This window comes from Gymnogyps californianus, chromosome 20 (genome assembly GCF_018139145.2).
Source record: "Gymnogyps californianus isolate 813 chromosome 20, ASM1813914v2, whole genome shotgun sequence".
Lineage (NCBI taxonomy): Eukaryota > Metazoa > Chordata > Aves > Accipitriformes > Cathartidae > Gymnogyps > Gymnogyps californianus.
In genome coordinates, this window is record NC_059490.1 from 12,199,289 (window position 1) to 12,218,187 (window position 18,899).

General features: G+C 37.2%; 1 protein-coding gene across 2 annotated transcripts in view; it reads left to right on the top strand.

The window, feature by feature from the left end:
- PAFAH1B1 (platelet activating factor acetylhydrolase 1b regulatory subunit 1) overlaps positions 1 to 18,603 on the top strand; it is a 38,111-nt gene extending 19,508 nt beyond the window's left edge. For both annotated transcript variants that reach the window (XM_050908735.1, XM_050908736.1), the window contains exons 3-11: positions 1,014 to 1,098; positions 4,387 to 4,461; positions 5,496 to 5,702; positions 7,689 to 7,857; positions 9,890 to 9,992; positions 10,804 to 11,032; positions 12,517 to 12,618; positions 13,273 to 13,429; positions 14,746 to 18,603. In XM_050908735.1, the coding sequence (XP_050764692.1) occupies positions 1,014 to 1,098; positions 4,387 to 4,461; positions 5,496 to 5,702; positions 7,689 to 7,857; positions 9,890 to 9,992; positions 10,804 to 11,032; positions 12,517 to 12,618; positions 13,273 to 13,429; positions 14,746 to 14,819 (1,201 nt within the window). In that variant the 3' untranslated portion in view covers positions 14,820 to 18,603. The remainder of the gene's footprint in view (positions 1 to 1,013; positions 1,099 to 4,386; positions 4,462 to 5,495; positions 5,703 to 7,688; positions 7,858 to 9,889; positions 9,993 to 10,803; positions 11,033 to 12,516; positions 12,619 to 13,272; positions 13,430 to 14,745) is intronic.
- Positions 18,604 to 18,899: the final 296 nt, after the last annotated feature.

Here is an 18,899-nt window from a genome sequence, read left to right on the forward strand (position 1 = left end):
GTATCAGTGTACTTAAATATTGTAGTATGTATATGTCTTCTCCCCCCCCCGCCCGTATATGTACATATACACACACATATCCCTTCCCAAGAAAGTAAGTGATAATAAGAAAGAAAACTAGGCTTCCTTCTGGAGGCTGACAAAGTAACTGAAAGTAGTTTTACCTTTAAGTCTGTTTAGAACATTGAGCTTACTTCTCTTAAGCAAACTTTCTTTGTTGTGTAACTTGAAAATATTTATCCCTTTGAAATAAATTTTGAAAATGGAGGGTTTCCTTAGTCTTGTTCCCTTAAACAGAAGGTGCTGACTGCTTGTTGAAGTCTTAAAATAATATTGAAACTGTATGAGTAGGTCCAAAACAAATGCATGCTATCTTGAGAGAGAGGTTCAAGACAGATTAATTTGGTAATTGTCTTGTGTCAAAGTGCAGAATATTTTGAATAATAATATAAAACTTGAAGCACTGTACATTTTGGTCACAGACAGTATCACTTCCTGTAATCTAACTAGAAGTTATTGTGTCATTCTGAAAAACAAAGTGAAGACTTGTTCTCTTGAGCTGAGCATTTTATTCAAGTTTAACTGAAGTAAAATTTTGTGCCTTAAACTATTCCACCTAAAATAGTTTTCCTTCAAAGATAAAGCCACAACTTGAATATGTAGATGTGGTTGTCGCTTTTGGATCTGCTATGGGTTTTATGTACAATACAGATGGATAAGTATAGTCATGCTACTCCAATGTTTGATAACTTAAAAGAAAAAAAAAACCCCAACATCTTCACCAAACCTAAAATAAAAAGCGTATCCTGCTATTGACATCTTGAAGCAAAATCTGTTTGTCAAATGTATTTATAAAATTTACTTGGGCTTTTAACAAACCTAATAATCCTAGGTGTTGTACTGCATTGAAGACTTAGATGTTGATCATGCTTTTTAAAAAAAAAAAAAGTCTGAACCAATTCTTCTACTCTAATTTGGAATTGTGGCTGAAAATACTGTTCTTTGTTTTTTAGAAATCGAGCAATAGCAGATTACCTTCGTTCTAATGGCTATGAAGAGGCATATTCGGTTTTTAAAAAGGAAGCTGAGTTAGATGTGGTGAGTTCAAACAAGATTCTTAATCTATATTTTAAGTAAAGAGTTTATAATTTTATGGCATTTGCATCCATGCTGAACATGTATATCTATTATCTACCTATTAGCTCATGCAGTTTCAGAACTAGAGGTGATAAACTCATACAGCTTATTGCCTTGCCATAAAATAAAAAAATAATCATGGGATGACTTGGTGATTTCTAAGCAAAACTCTTACCTTTATCTTCAATTAATGACTTAGGCGTATTTTTAATCTTTTTTTTTTTTGTCTAGCTATCACTCATCTATACAGTGCTGAGTTTTTCCTGTAATGGCCTTTTAAGGATCCAAGTCCTAAGAGGGCCTAGATACTTCAAGATGAAAGGTGCTAGAAAACAAAGCTAACAAAAGGCAAAGTGAATGTGTAAGAAAGGTGATAGAAGATGGTATTAAAAAAAAAAAAAAAAAAGACATGGCCCTTCACTGGACTGACTCCAGCAACTCCATATAGGACTAGAGCATCTCTCGTATGCGGAGAGGCTGAGAGAGCTGGCACTGTTTAGCCTGGAGAAGAGGAGGCTTAGGGGGATCTTATCGTTGTTTATAAATATCTGATGGGAGTGTATGAAGATGACAGAGCTAGACTCTCCTCAGTGCTGCTAGTGACAGGACAGGAGCCAGTGGGCAGAAATTGAAACACAGGAAATTCCGCCTGAACATAATATAAAACTGTATTTTTTACTGTGAGAGTGATTGAACACTGGAATAGGTTGCCCAGAGAGGTTGTGGAGTCTCTGTCCCTAGAGATGTTAAAAACCTCACTGAACACAGTCCTGGGCAGTCTGCTCCAGCTGACCTTGCTTTGAGCAGGGAGTCTGGACTTAATGATCTCAAGAGGTCCTTTCCAATCTGAACTATTCTGTGCTTAATATTCAGAAGAATGTGTTTAATTTTAACACATTTAATTTCTGTTTCCTGCTGTTGTGTCCATCCCCCCCACCCCTCCTTGTAACTCATTTCCTTAACTGTGCTTATCACGGAATTCTGCATAAAAGCATAAACTTTCTGGAATCCAAAATTAGAAAACTGAAGACACTTCTCTTGTAACCGGATTTGAAATGGTATAAGACTATGCAGCTTTGGAGGCTGACTTCACGTGGTAGTGTTTAAGAAACAGGAAGACAAAACAGGATTGCTTTTGTCCTCTCCTTTATCATACAGAGCAAATGGTGGAAGTCTATTTTGTGATTGGAATTCGGTCAGTAGTTAAATCATTGCCTGAAACTGCTGCATACCAGTTGGTTAACTGTATAGTAGGAGGGCAAGCCTAAATAGTTAATATAAGTTGATCAGCTCTGCTAAGCAACTCTATTTTGTTAGACTGTACGGATGCTAGTGACTTAGACCAGTCATTTCTTGCAACTGAATTCTGTTGATTTGCCTTTGTAACAGATGATTCTTGGTATCAATTTAAAACTTGCCACTTGTTAGCATAGGAGGTGTGCATTTCGTCTGAATTTAAGTTTCTCTGGATACAGCTGGATTGAGTAGTAAACTTCTGTGTGCTGACTTTTGATAAATCCTTGCCTTTTCTCTATTATAAATCTTGCATTGTTCTCTTTCCAAAATGCTTGGTTGAAGTTTGACTTAATTCTCCAATCTGCTTCCAGTATCTAATAAATAAGTAGAAATGACAAATTGGAATACCATACTTATAATTGAAATTCCTAATACCATTCCCTTATCTGCCTTATCTATCAACCTAATTAAGTCTTCTCTTCCCAAAGGTTAAAAAGGCAATCTAAATAGGCTAGATGATCCTGAGGGAAATAGAAAATGCTGTTGCTAAAAGTTCCACATGACTTTCTTGCAAGAAAATCTGAATTGGATGGGGCTATACTAAAATGACCAAAAAAAAAAAGTTAAAGACAGAAATTATTTCAGTAAATTGGAAGGATTCAAGTGTAGCTTTACAAAGAGAGATTTCATTTTTTGTATTGATTATTCCTGCAGATAACTCCAGCTTTTACAAATGTCCCTGAAGTAGTAGGTTAACATCTGGTCTCTGACCGAGGTAGCCAGTCCTCAGAGCTCTTATGGAGTAAGCCATGGCATTGTTATTTTCCCCATACCTTTGTTGTTCTCCATCTAATTTAGAATTATTCTAGTATGAGATTGTCATTTTGTACATGGAAAGAAAGTGTGCAGCATTTAATTACTCTTTGGTGCCTCTGATGTTGTTTGTTTTTCTGTGTTGCTTTTCTTCCTCTTTCTTGTGTTAATAGGTGGGAGGAAAAAAAAAAGAAGAGTAATCCTCTGGCTTTTACCATAACATCAGCTGTTCATTGTTGCTCCTTAACTATTCCTTAGAGCCCAAAAGAGAAAATTTAGTGGAAGAAAATTGTTCTTCATTAAAGTTTCATTAGAGTTGCAAAATCAGTGTTGATTTCTCCAGTATCTGAGGTGGTGTTCAGTAGGGCAGGTGTAGTAGTCTGCTTTCTGCTTCAGTTACTGAAGTAAAGATGCAGGGAGAGTGGACTTAAAGCTTGTCTTTGAGAAGGTAGCACAAATTAATGCAATATTATGGTGGTAATTTGAGGTTAACTATAACCAAGTTTTCAAAGAAAAAAAAAATAATCGGGGTTAGTTTGAGCTAACTGGTTTTCAAGTGAGATGGAGTATATGTAATCTTACTCTGACAGCTGGCTGCCACTTTCAAACAGTGTGTGCTTCCATGAGAGAAAAGGGGCATTGTGCTAACAAGTAATAGTGCTAGCACACTCTTAACTCTGAAGGTAGGGAGGCTGTCTTTGAGAAACGAAGTACCAGTTCTATATACCTTGGTCCTTGCAGTCAGTGCGTGCTGTCTGCTGTTGTTTTTTGTAAGAGTTAGTTGGGCAGAAGGATGGGGGGAATCCTCTGATGAAATATGACACAAGGTTCTCGGATATGCACAGCACTTAAAGCTTTCAAGTAATGAAGATAGAAAACAGCATAGATAACAGTTCAGTCCTAGTTTTTGGATTTTATTTGCAGAATCTAGCATCATTAATCTGTACTGCTGCAGTATTTTTAATTAAAAATTATATTTCAAAATGTTTTATTCTTTTCTGTGTATGTAAATTGTAGCTATTAAAATTTGAAGCGTGGTTGTTCTGTTTAATTAGTAAAACTGATTATAGTCTTTCTTGAATTCCTCTTTCTGTGGTCAAGAGATTTTTATTAAAATGAGCTGTTTATGTGGCCTTTGAAGAAACACTTCTACAGGCTTTAGAACTAGAATTCATTAATTTAAATGCTTCTCCTCCTCAGAATGAAGAGTTAGATAAGAAGTATGCTGGACTTCTGGAAAAAAAATGGACATCTGTTATAAGATTACAAAAGAAGGTAAGTAGAGATCTGATGGATTTACTTGTATGAAAAGTTATGACTGAAAGCAAACATTCATCACTGAACAGAATGTTACATATTTTCCTTGTCAGACAAATACAGGGTTTAGAAAATGATGCCTCAAAGATGAATTTTGAGGACTTCAGTAGGGAAAATAGCTAAATCCATGTTGTAGAAAATGTTTTGTCTATCTCAGTGCTAGCAGAGACATCCTCTCAGTTTCTTTATAAAAATCTCTTGACTTCAGTTTATGGATTGAATGTGCAGTTTCTGAAGCTGCGAAGGAAAGAGGTGCCTTAAGGCAGTTTGTGAGTGGAAAGATTGAATAGCTGTCTCTAGAAGGCTTGACTGATTTAGAAAGAAGGTAGAAACCTGTGCTGCCAGTTGTCTTTGGCCATTACATTAAAGGGAAGAAACCATTAACTCCAGTGCATTAGAGCAAGTGATTCTACTGCAAGTGGACAGTACAAAACTCTTTTTAGTAATGCTTCAATGGATCTAGAGTGCATTCAAAGAAAGAAAAAAAAAAAATCAGTGTGTGCTAACAATAAAGACCTATCTATTGTAAAGGTTAATACATCTAGGGTTTTATTATACCTTCAGTTTCTCTGCTGTTGGTTAACATGCATGCCATTTCAGGGATACAAAAAATTATTGCAGAAGTAGCATTCCTTTTTGTTAACACAACCTCCTTCAACAGTTTGTCAAAATAGTCGCTCAAATATATTTGTACAGTATTTGAGTGAACGTGATTTTGTAGAACTTGTTTTTCCTGTCAAAATATTTGGGAAGTTGGAGAAGAATAAATTATTAATGATTAAATTATTAAATAAGTGATAAATTATTAATTTAGGTTTTCTTTTTAGAAATACCAGCACTGTTGAATGTTGGTAATCAGTTTGGATCCATGCAATCTTTGCTTTACTGTGACTTTGGGAGCCATTTGGTATTTGGATTATTAATGAGTGAAGGTGAATTAGATCTTGTATAAAACTAGAAATGAATGGTCTCTTTAAAATTCATAAACTCAGGTAATGGAATTAGAATCGAAGCTGAATGAAGCTAAGGAAGAATTTACATCAGGTGGACCTCTTGGTCAGAAACGAGACCCTAAAGAGTGGATTCCTCGTCCTCCAGAGAAGTATGCGTTGAGTGGACATAGGAGTCCTGTCACTCGAGTAATTTTCCATCCAGTTTTCAGTGTTATGGTCTCTGCTTCAGAGGATGCCACAATAAAGGTATGTGTTTGCTACAGAAAATTAATCTAAGCAAGTCAGAGGATGTGTAATATGTAACATCAGGACTTCAAGCTGGATGTGTGTTGTGCTGATGGAAGATTGTTTCAGATTCTGCTTTAGCTTCAGTAGGGACAATTCTTTCAAGTATGATGTCCGGTGTAATCTACAAATTTTAGTTTGACGCTAGTCCAATTAATACCTTCAAGAGTATTTTACTATCCTTTGACTTGAGGAAAAAATAATTAAGCTAATGTGGATTTAGAGACTGGAGAAATAGATAAAGGATCGGTGGGGGAAGAATACATTTTGACTGCTCAGTAGAGGAGGAATGGCGTAGTGTATAGAGTAGTGATGTGATGAGACAGCAGGTGCCTCAAGTCATCTGAAGTGATTATTTTTAAAGCTGAGTTAAAGTGCTTGTGCAGCTGTATTCTTAACTGAAAATTAGTTCTTACCATTTATTGTAAATGGGACATGCAAGTCCCATGAAGTCCCCATGCCTTTCAGTAACTTTAAATGGTCTTCATAGCCGTTATTGCAATGTACAGTGCCGTGAAGAGATTTGTTGTAGTAGGCAAGTAGTTTCTCATTTTAGCATCCAATAAAGACATGATTGTGCATTTTGTTGTTGTTCAAATGTCACAATTTAAGGGAATTATACCCATAAAGGATACTTCTCCTTGTTCTCTCCTATGCTGGTTTGAAAACTATTTGGAAAAGTGCTGTTCTGAAAAACGTTGAGTAGCGTATTAAGCAATGTGCTTAAAAATGCAATTGTTCTAATAGTGGCTACCTGTTGGAGAAGATTAAAATAAAGTGTCAGCCAGATCTAGTTCATGAAAAGCTTTAACCTGTTCTTGTTTCTGCAGCAGACTTGAACATAGAGGCCTGGTGGTTTTTTTCTTCAAGCAGACAGGGCCAGCTGAAACAGTGACAGCTCTGTGTTTGTTAGATGTTACAGAGGAGCCTAATTAGCTTTGGGTTTGCTCCTTCTTATGGATACACTGGATGAACTTCCTTATTCTTGAAGTCAAGCTGTGTAGCTTAATTTCTGACTGTTGCATTCCCAATGATTGCAATCTGTTGGGATGATGGATTCTTTTTGTTGTTGGATGTGTTTTGGTGGTGGTTTTTTGGTTTGTTGAGTTTTTTTGTTGTTTAGGATATAACTTAAAATGAAATGTCTAACTTCGTGCTTGAGAGAGACACAATAAAATCTGTAGGAGCTTGTTTTGTTTCAAAGGCTTTTGTTTGTGGTTCGGTGATAGAAGACTGGCTTAATTAGGAGGTGAGAATGGGGACTTCATGCTATCTTGCAGTTATTAACTGCAAATGTTTATTTAATCTCTGACAAATTCTGTAATCTACTAATGCGTGCATATCAAACTCTTCAGAGTGGTTTGGATTATCATCCCTAAACCAATGCATTCTAAATATTTCTCTTTAGTATGCAGAATATTTGCTATTTGGTTCTGAAGCAGCAAGTAAATTCTGGAGCCACAGTAAGCTTGGGAAAGCAGGGGCAGGGGGGATGGTTAAAGATGATGCTTTCCTCACCAACTGAAAATGGGCTGTATTGCTGGAGTTAGGAAATAGCATAGAAAGGGAGGGAGAAAACAATCTATACGAAGTGGATTTGTTCTGTCCAATGTTTTCTAAATTGATCTTCTGTATTTTTAAGGGTATTGGGTGTTAGGACTTTTAGATACAATGGAATTTATTTTCATGCTGTGTTTATAATGCTTTAAGTTAGCTGAAAAACAGTTTTCAAGATGCATGAATTCAGTTAATTTGTAAGTAACAAAATCGTATTAAAAGAATGCTTATTTTTCTATGCTGTTAGGCTTTTTGGGGCTGTCTTCCTTTGTCTCTTGCTCAATTAATTATTGAATAAGGTGCCAGACTGGCCTGCAGAGTGCAAATGTAAGGCTGGAGAATACAAAGAGTAATAGGTTGCTGTTAACGGATTTTCTGTTCACTTGTTAGGTGTGGGATTATGAGACAGGAGACTTTGAACGAACCCTTAAGGGGCATACAGACTCTGTGCAAGATATTTCCTTTGACCACACTGGCAAACTATTGGCCTCCTGTTCTGCTGATATGACCATTAAGCTATGGGATTTCCAGGGCTTTGAGTGCATCAGAACTATGCATGGTAAGGTATAAAGGGAATTGATTTAGCAGTCTGTAAAATGGAGACGGTTTTTTTTGGTGGTGGTTTTTTTTTTTTTTTTAATCCAGGAAAACTGCTGATGTGGAAAGGGGTTATAAACCAGAGTATTGTCCAAAAGAAAGAGGGGGGATATTTTGATGCTTTGAGTGCTCTGTAAATAAGGTATATGTTTAGTGTCTATGGAATGAAATAGCATCTCAAATCTGCTATGCATGATGCTGTGGGAAACATCCCATAATGATATTGAAATGAAATGGCAGTTAGAGGGGTTTAGCGCTAAAAATTAAACGCTTACTAGACAATAAAACTGTGCCTTCAAATCAGTAAAAAATTACCTTCTTCACCCCTCTATTTCCCTGATGTACTGCTTCAGGAAGGAAGCAATTCATGCACAAGGTGTTCTGTATATACTGTGCAGTCTTCTGCTTTCATGTTTGTCTGATTTCAAATGAACGTGCCCTTTGCATTAGGCTCAAAAGCCATAGGAAAAAATGGGAAAGTAAACCAACCACAACTATAAGGTTCTAATATTGTCAGCAACTATTTTATAGTCTTGATGTAAAAGCATTTTTATACTGCTGCTTGTCTTGCTTTTAATATCTTCTTGTAGAAGTGGTGAGTAGGAATAGCGAATGTTTGAGACGAAAATAAACACACACACACACATATGTATGCCAAAGAAAACAGAAAGCTGTTGACTTTTGTGCATACAGTTCTTTAAACACCACAGAACGCTATTGTAGAGGAAGAACAGACGTTGCAGCTGGCTGATAGCAGGAAAATAAAGTAGTGCCGCGGGGGTTTTTTCGCCTTCAAAGATTTCTATGTGAACACACATGCAGTGTGTGTATCTTTATGAACTGGATGTTGTAACATGAGTGTGGGTTAACTAGCTTCATGTGTGTTGCCAGTTACATCCCTTCAACTCAATTTCAAGTAAAAATAAATAAATAATCTTTTCAGTGAGGAGTTGTAAAGTACCATACTCGCACTGAAACTAGTATTCTCTGGCACTTCAGATACTTGATCACTGGTGTGATTGCATTTTAGTAGGAGTTCATCAGGGGCTCTGAGTTCGTAGTAGAAAAAATGGAAATGAAAATTGTGAAGTTGTACGTCGTAGGTACGTGGCTTGCAAGATGCAACGTAGCTGCCAATACAAGAAAAAAAAGCAACTTATTAATGAACTTACTGGCTATAACTTTTTGGAAAAAAGAACATCAGATCTCCATATGAAAAAAAGGAAGATGTTTAATGCCTCTAATCTGTTGAGAAATTACATATACTCTAAACTACTGATCTCAGAAGATTAGAGAGTGTGTTATCTCCCTTTATATGTTGTGTCCCATTGCTTGTGGGATGAGTAAAGTCAAGAGCTGAAACCACATACAGGAGGTCATAAGGAGTTTGTGTTAAGGAAATGATCTGCATGCTTTTTCCTGACTCAGCATTGATAGTCTTCCTCTCAGGTCTCTCAACAGCGGTAGAAATTGCTGTCACATATATACAGTTGGTTCTTACTCGGTTCTTGAATCAATGCAGTACAGTGTTTTATTAAAACCTAATATCAGATGGCTGGAAACATTCAGTCTTTTGGCATTAAGCTTCTGCAGTGAGGTTTGGCATGCCTCTCACTGAAGACCTGTTTTCCTTTTAAACATCTGCATAGTGCATCAGCATACTGTAATCAGACCTAACTGATAATTTTAAAGACAGTCACTGTAGCAGCTCTCTCTTCTAAACTACCAGCTTTTGTAACCGTGTAGAAGTGTTACTTGCAGTGGCGAGTGTCTGGTTTTGAAACCATTTTAAAGGATGCTCAATGTCTGGACCGTGTGGTTTCTAAAAATATAAATGATTAGTTCATGTAAACCTGAGTTTTTATGTAAAGATTATTCCGGAAAATGTGCACTACTGCTGCAGCTACTTGCCCAAAATAAATGAATAGCAAGTCCTGTGTGCTCTGTAAAAACTATTACAGTATCACTTAATAAAGGTTTTATTTTGGTTTTAGGTCATGATCATAATGTTTCTTCAGTAGCCATCATGCCCAATGGAGATCATATAGTTTCTGCCTCAAGGGATAAAACTATCAAAATGTGGGAAGTCCAAACAGGGTAAGTGCACTTCTGGCTAAACATCAGCACCTAAACAAAACAGGCATAAACCACTGTTTATAGGAAATGGGCCTCATAAATCTTGAATGTCAGCAAACATTATTTCAATTGAGGTATGATATTGTGCCCTTTAGAGTAAGTCACTTAAGGATTCTGCCTTAAATCATTAAGCACAGAGTTTTATGTTTTAGTACCGACTAATTAAAACTAACTGGCTTTATCTTTGTGGGAGGTATGAGGCTAGAACACCATAACTCAGGACCAGGTAGGAATAGAAATTCGGTGGTTAACCACAAGTTTAAAGGGAGCGTGAGAGGAGGGAGGAGAAATCTGTTACCTTTCTTGACACAGATCAAGGTGCCTCCTCTGCTTTTGTTTTGGTTTTGGGGGGAGGGGGTAGGGGGGGTGGTCTTATTGTTTCATTCATCAGTTGTCTCTTTAATCCATCCATTTGTTAAAAGTTGTAGGTGTAGGCTATCTGAATGACCTGTAAATCTCTACTTGTTCTTAAAACACCTATTTAATGCAAGCTGTTATGTCAACTTCATTTTTTTTTTTTTCCCCAAGCTTCCTGCTTTCTACCTTAGCAAGGATTTGCCAGTTCTTAGCGTCACTTCTTTCTCATGTCAGCTTCCTTTCCATGAACTGTTTTATGGCCTTGTACATCATCATCCAGGATGGGCACATGCATGCCAAAATATTTTATCTTAACTTCTAAGAGTAGGTCAGGCATCCTTAAATTTCAAAGGCATGTATAGTGGTTTCATTGCAATGTTAATTGAGTCATGCTGTATTTCTCTTTTTTGAATAGTTACTGCGTGAAGACTTTCACGGGTCACAGAGAATGGGTGCGCATGGTTCGGCCTAACCAGGATGGCACCTTAATTGCCAGTTGTTCTAATGACCAGACAGTGCGTGTTTGGGTGGTAGCGACAAAGGAATGCAAAGCTGAGCTCCGAGAACATGAGCACGTGGTAGAATGCATTTCCTGGGCTCCTGAGAGCTCGTACTCCACCATATCAGAAGCTACGGGATCAGAGGTAATGTTTCCAATGTTATTAAATAAGCACACACAGTAAGATTTTTTGACTATGCTCTATATAGAACTTACTGGATGGTATTTAGACAACTAAGCTTTGTTCTCAAAGTGCTTGGCAGATATAGCAGATGTGTGAGTATTTTTCGCTGAGTATACTTGGTGTTCCGTTAATCCCCCATCTTGGCTTCATAGGATCCATGCTTTTGTGTTTTTTAACAGTAGGACCCTACCTTTGCACTAATGAAAGTGAACTTTGGAGAGATGCTCTATTTCTGAGCAGGTTGAGAGTGGGACCACTTTCACATATTTCAGCAAAGAAATGTGGAAGGTAGCTTATCTGGCATAACATGAAGATTATAAGGATGCTCAGCAATTGAAAGTTGTGGGGGGAAGTAGTGAGTCAGGAGTGCAGAGATGAAGCTGCCTTGGGTGTATTGCGCTGGAATTAAGCTTTGACCGCCTTGTCCTAGTGTACAAAGTTAATGATATGAGAAAGCATTCTTTAACAAAAATAAATGCCCATTTATGTGATCACAGATACATCTTCTCTGGTTTGGTTACTAAATCTTCAAGAAAGGCTTACTAAAGGTCAGCAAAAATTTCCTTCTAAGGATGACAAAGTATAGAAGAACTGAACTAGAAATTAACTCTGATTTCTAGTTAAAAAAACCCCAAGCATTTCTGCCTTGCCCTCTTCCTCAAAAAGAACACAAATACCCAAGGGGAGAAGTAGATACACCGAAAACAGGGACTTGTCTAGTGATGGACTTAATAGATTATTTCAGTCAAATATTGCTTCCATCCTTAAAAGATTCTTATAATCTTTTAATTAAAAGTAATTAAATTCCAAATATTCACTTCCTCTTGCAGTGGTAACTCTCTGAAGTGGTGTCTCCCCTGCCCTCTGCTGGTCTGATCAACTGTATACATCCCATTACAGTACTTAGCTTTGAACGAGAAGCAAGTTAACGTTAACTTCACAGTTGAAACATTTCAAGTTCTGAGAACTAAGTCTTTCTTTCATACTTTGCGTGATTACAAACAGAAACAAGTTCAGAGTAGGAACTTTTCAAAAATTCTTAAACTTTCTTCATTACTTTTTATGAAGAAAGAGAACACAAAGGTATGTCTGAACTTCGTAGTCTTCTGTCCTGAGATGTCTGACTCAAACTGTGTCTACTATTGAAAGATGATGTCTTGCAGTAGGCAAGTGTGGATTCAAAGTATTATTTGGCTTGGTGCATCAGCAGGACGTACAACCATTTCTTTTAACAGATTGTTTAATTACCTTTTTTTTGTTTATTTCTCCTAGTATTAATAACAAAATGCCTGTGACTCTCTGCTTTGGCATTGTGTGTTTATTAGCTGTAAGCTGTCATACGATCTGATTTTGCTACTAAGACGTAGCACTCAGAAGCGATCTGCTTCCTCCATCCTCTTCCCCTGCCCCATATATGCCATAACTTAAAACATAATTTTCTGTAGACTAAGAAGAGTGGCAAGCCCGGGCCTTTTCTGCTGTCTGGATCCAGAGACAAGACCATTAAGATGTGGGACATTAGCACTGGCATGTGCCTTATGACACTTGTAAGTTCATTTGGTGTTTTTCTGGTGGTCGTAGCTGCATATGTAAAACCAGTTTTAATGGAATGAATTACCTTACATGTTTATGTTTTCAAGAGAAGCCAGTTACTGAAATAAGACAAACACTGGAAATATACAGTTTTAATGGCTTCTATATTTCAGATCTCGTTGTTGCTAAGAAATACTAAGAATCTCAAAATACGTAGTACAAATGCAGGAGTACTGTGGTGTAGTTTTTGTGATGGGTAGCTTGGCTTGTCTACAGAAATGCTGATAATCATCTGAATTTTGTCTTCTGTAAAATGTCGTGTTCTTTCAGCGTGTGGGTCTTCCCACAGGCTATGGACTACTGTTTTCCAGCCTCTATTCCGGCTGGACTGGATGTTGGTGCTGGGGGTGGGGAGCAGAATCAGCGCAGATCACATGAGGACTTCTGTTTGTTTGCTTTCAAGGACAGGAACTCGCATTGTTGGTAGTGCTGATATAGATGTAATAATAGAAACTGAAGATAAACTTTGAGTTCTAACAGGTTTTAGAAAGCTAAAGGCTATTCTTGCAGGAGCAGGGCAAGGAGTCACTCAGTTTGCCATAGCATAAATTGTAGAATGCTTAGCCTTAAAACATGCACCTGCTCACCGATTTCTCCTTATGCACAAGGTGGGCCATGATAACTGGGTACGTGGCGTTCTGTTCCATTCTGGGGGAAAATTTATTTTGAGCTGTGCTGATGACAAGACTCTACGTGTCTGGGACTTCAAGAACAAACGATGCATGAAAACCCTCAATGCGCACGAACACTTTGTTACCTCTTTGGGTATGTATTGTTCTACAGCGCTTACTGCAAAGTACAGAGCCAGAGATACAGATTTTTCTACATCTTCACCAGCTGAAGTTGAGCACCAAGATAGACATTCACGTTTTGGATTCTAGTGAAGTTTTGTGCTATGTGTATTTTAATCAAATAAGGATAGATATGAATTTCGAGTGTGCTGGATTTTTCCACTTCTGTTGCCAGTGTTGCACATTGGATAAAGACGTTAACTGCCAGGGTGTTCTGGAACCTTTCACCACTGAGTGTGTAGGCATTTGGGGAGTGCTGTATTGCAAATGCTTGCCCAGAAAAAAAAAAGGAGGGGGGAGGGTGCAAAGCAAAGCGGTCAGAAAAAAAAAAAATACTTTGAATTCCTGGGCATTCCTAGTTGGTATTACCAGATCTTGGTAGACATTAGTTTCCCCCTGCCCTGGCAAAAACAAAACAAACAAAACCTTCCCTATTCAACAAAGCTAGCTTTACTCAGGAGTCTTCTCTACTGTTTGTTTTCTCTGTATTCCTTTGGCAGTTTATAGCTTCTTCATTAAAGCTGTTCAAGTTAGGTTAGCAGTGAACCTGGAGTTGGCTACTAAGGTTTCCTAATCAGACTTGCAGGTCTAATCAAAACACAGGGTTTCTGACTTCACTTCGCTCTTAAATTGTTGAAGAGAGCTGATCAGAAAGGGGCAAAGAAAAGTTATGAGGTAAAGAACATTAAACTGTTAGCATGGATTGGCTAACCTTGGAATTGGCTGCTTCAGTTTGCAGACTGCTTTGCTGAACCCTTTCTACACAGTGAGGCTTTTTGATTCCTCTCAGTTAAGCCTCCCAGTACTGTCTGCTGACCCAGTCCAAGATTGATTTGTATATATGAAATATTTTGGGATCTCCTGAGAAACAGTACACTTTACATTTTTTGAATACTAGCTCACAGCCTGTACTGTCTACAGCAAAAAGAAAAAGCCAAGTTTCTTGACTTCTGATTCTTGAATACCTCTTATGTAAATACATGAAGTTCTGTCTTCTGGTAGTATTCAAGGGTTTTACCAGTTTGAGATGTTTTGGACTCCCCTCTGTTATAACTTTATCTTGATTTCTTTTCCATGAAAGGTCCTTTATAACTGAACTGAAAGTAGATTTTCATGCTTTACAAAATTACGGCATGAAAGAATTTGCCTTCACAACTACAGACATGATGAGCTTTGAAATTTAGTCTTTGAGCTGGTATAACTTTTTTGAAAAAGTAATGACATTCAGTGGGTGTGGATAATACTGAAGTTTTGGATTAGTTCTTAACATAAGCTTTTCTTTCCTCACAGATTTCCACAAGACGGCACCGTATGTGGTTACTGGAAGTGTAGATCAAACAGTAAAAGTGTGGGAGTGCCGTTGATTGAATTCACATTTGACCCCTTTTTCCTCTGGATGCACTCAGATACCATGGTTACCCATTGAGCTCTGTTTAAATAAATATTGTCCTTTCATGTAAATTATTCTGGATGTAGATTGAGCTTATTAAATGTTACACACAAAGTATTCATGCATGGTGAATCCAAATTGTATACTGTAAATTTACATTGTCTAGAAGTACCATAGGTTTAAGAACATGGGCTGGCATTGGTCACATCAGACCTAAGAAGGCAGAAGTTGGATAATTGAAATAGGGCACTTAACTGAATAGTTGACAGTGTCGTTCTATGTCGGATAATTATACCTGTTTTTCTTTCTGCTGTCTGTTGGTGCCTGAATTGGTGACCTCATTTGGGAAAAGTTTTGTAGGGCTCTTTCAGAAATGTGTATCTATGTAACATCACTTAAGTGTGCTTAATAAATCTTCTCTAAGAATACTAGATAATAAGGCTGCAATTCAGAATCTTCTGAACCTTATATGTAATTAATGGAAATTAATTAAACTCTGGAATATTTGTCATGAAACATTTGCCAAATCAACAGAATACACTTGTTTTGGCCTCCTATCACGCAAGGGTTGGTATATTTATATAACTAACTGTAAACCTGAAATAAGACAACAAATTTTAGTAGCAGCTGATGTGATAAATGTATTTATTTTTTATTTGGTCATTCAATGGTTAAGCTGTGCTGTTAAACTAAGTTTAAATGGGTTTTTTTTTGGTTTTTGTTTTGTTTTTTTTTTTTTATGCTAGACGAACTTCCAGGAGGAGTTGTCCATCCCACTAGAATTTAGTGATCTAATTTCCAGTAGAGCTTAATCTCCCAAATGACTGCCATGGTACAACTTGCTGTTTGCTTTCAATGTTTGTTAGAGATGTGCAATTCCTATTACACAACAGTATCGAAGTACACTTCCCTCTTACTTGCAGGAGGTTGGGCTATACAAAGGTTTCTTGGTTTCTTTAGTGCCTCCTTGGAAACCCTTTCGAAAATGAGGTTCTACTTACCTTGACAAGACAATGTGGCGTGGATAAAAATGTACTGTGGTTTGCATGTTGAGAAATATGTTGGGATCCAGTATTTAACTGCTTTAAAGAAAGCACTAAATACCTTGAGAATCAGATTATAATGGCAGATACAGATTGATACAGGCTTCTAAAAGAAAAACAAAACACCATCAACAAAACAACGTCCATCTGTGGGAATGATGCTATCAAATAAACATTTAAAAACAAAACCAAATCCTATCAGCAAAACTAGCCCAGTTTGGTTGTTAGTATTTATGTTGTTTGGTGTATACAATTTTTAATTTGCATATCCCTAAAGTTACATATTTTGATCTGAAGTGAATGAAAATACTATAAATTAATATTTTAATCAGCATTTTTGTGACAAATTCCATTGTAGATAACTAAGAATTACAGTACTTATCAAACTAACCAGGTCTTTTTAAAAATCCACGTTAAAATTTGCAATATAATGAAGTACCAGTCTGATGTTTTAACAGGTGAATTTGTGCTTTATTTTATTCATTTTGTTTAATACGTGGCTTTTAAAACTGTCCCTTTTAAAAATAAGAATCCTTGACCAACATAGGGTCGGCTGGAGGGTGTACACACTAAAATGGTGAGGGGTATGGTGGTTAATTTCCTACAGTCACCCATAGAAGGATCCGTTCTTCTGTGTGGAGGAGACGGATTTCAGGATTGGGTCCTGGCGTAGACTTGCCTCTGGGAAGGGGTGGAGGAAACGGAGTTCTGATGTGGGGGGTTTTTGGAGCCAGTTTAAGATTCAGGCTAATCTCTTAAATCCAGTGGTTTATGTAATTTTCAGTGTGTGTTTCTGCAGTTAAGCATGCACAAATAAAGTATTTTTTTTTTGTTTGTTAGCTGCTTGGACTGGAAAAATTTGCTGCTTTTTGTCCTATTCAAGAATTCCAGATACACAAGTAGTGCATCTTAAAATTCCTCAGTGCATCTGCAACTGTAAAGTAATACATCTGTTTAATTTCTGATAGGACCTATAAACTTTATTTAAGTATAAAGTAAACCACACTCATGTACATAATTCATAAACATGAATGAGAAATTAAAGGTACCTATTAAATGGAAGTTGTCTACTGCATTTTTTCCCTTTAGCATACAACTCTTTTTACGAGGACAGACAACTAACTAAAGTCATGTAAGCAGCGTTTAATTGCTTGTGTGGAACACTCTGCTAAGTACTTCTGCAATGCAATTTGCAACCTTCTCCTTTAATAAGCAGTGAATAATCTCAGGGATGGTCCTGAACGGATCAAAAGTTAAAGCCCTGTTTAGACAAAAAAGTGAAAGCCACAACACAGGAGTTGGGTTTGTGAGGGTTTCCTGCAGTGTCGCTCCGTGATATTACACTGTGTTGAACTTTTGCCACTGTTTGCAATGTTTTCTGTCAGCTAATCCTGTGCCTTTCCTGTGATAATAAGTACAATGATGAGGTTACTGGTTTGGATTACAAAATAAATTTATTAGAGGGTTTAAGAGGTTCACTGCTGCTTTGTCACTTTCCTTACTAAAATTGGCATTGCTTAAAAATAACTATATATAGACTGTGTTACCAAATAGACAATACAGACTTTTTGGCTTAAAACCAGACAGACATTCCAGCGCCACACTAATGTAACGTGCCCAGGAAGTCTTAGATGCATTCGAAAAAGTGCAACATTTATTGTGGTTTAGACATAATCTGGAAGTTGATGTTTTATAGCATCTTGCACTTTAGAAGATTAAAAAAAACCGTCCTGCTTTTGTGTATGGTGTGACCAATGATGTGCCCGGGGCACTAATTAAAAAGAAAAAAAAAAAATCTAGTTGCTAGCAAGTTGTCCAAGGGCTGTGGAGCACTGTAGTGTTTTGAAAGCTTTGGCTATAGACTCACCAAGCCCAGTCTACTTATACTGTCAGTACCCTGCTTCTCCTGTTTGCCTCCTCCTGTTTTTATGTGAACTGCCTGATAATATCACTCTTAAATAGCTTTTGACTCACGTGAAAGCTATTTAAAAGAAAAAGATTATACTTTGTTTTTGTAGACAGTGGTGGCTTGATAATCCTTTTAATGATTTGAATATTAAAAAAAAAAAATACTGAGTTGAGTGAAGGAAAAACACACTTAGAATGAGTTATTTGCTGTCCAGCTGTACATGAAGTCCAGTGTATTTTAAAAAGTCAATACCAAGAATCTTCTAGCAAGAATACGTGCATAAAATGGTAGGGATAAACATGTTAGGAGCGGGGAAGGTTGAGTTGGATTTGCAAGTCACAACTGGATTTAACTGGCCTTTTTATCTTTCCACTGTGTCATGTAAGTAGCTGCTTTCTTGTCCTACCTACCCCTCAGGCTTCCCCGAGTTCATTCTGAAGATAAGTTAGCAAAATCTTCAAGTTTTAGAAGTTGATCCTGACATTGACATGAAGGCAAACGTTGAATTTTTTCATAAGAACGATGTTAGAGGTTGCAATTGGAGAAAACAGTTCCCAGACTGTAGGAGTTAACTGAAGCTATTGACACAATTTAAAAAAGAAAAAAAAAATCAGTAAAGGAATGTATATAATACTGCTCTGTGTTTTACAGTAAGATTTGTTGCTCTCAGACTGTGTAAAACAAAATTTATTCATGTTTTCTGCATATTAAAAAAATCTTATTGTACCAATTGGTAAACTATTAAATGCATATAAAACTAGATGTGTTTTTGTTTCCTTGGATGCAAGAATTAAAACTATTTTGAAAAAAGCTATTGGTGTTTCACCCTTCAGATCTTGCTCCACACCTGCTTTTTCTTTTACCTAATTTTAATTTAAATTGTGCTCGCCTGAGGAAGTGCGAAGCATTTTTAAGGCAGTTGGTTACAGTTAGAGCAGTCAAAGGTTTCATTGGTTAATACGGCGCAGTGAGATTTTTGTAAAAAACTTTGTGCACGTTTGTTAAGCTGGGTTCGTGTTGTGGCCTGGAAGAGCGTTGTTTCTAAGGCTGCGCTGAACGCAGAGGGCCTGCCGCCTCCCCAGCAAAGCGGGGTGCCGCTCGC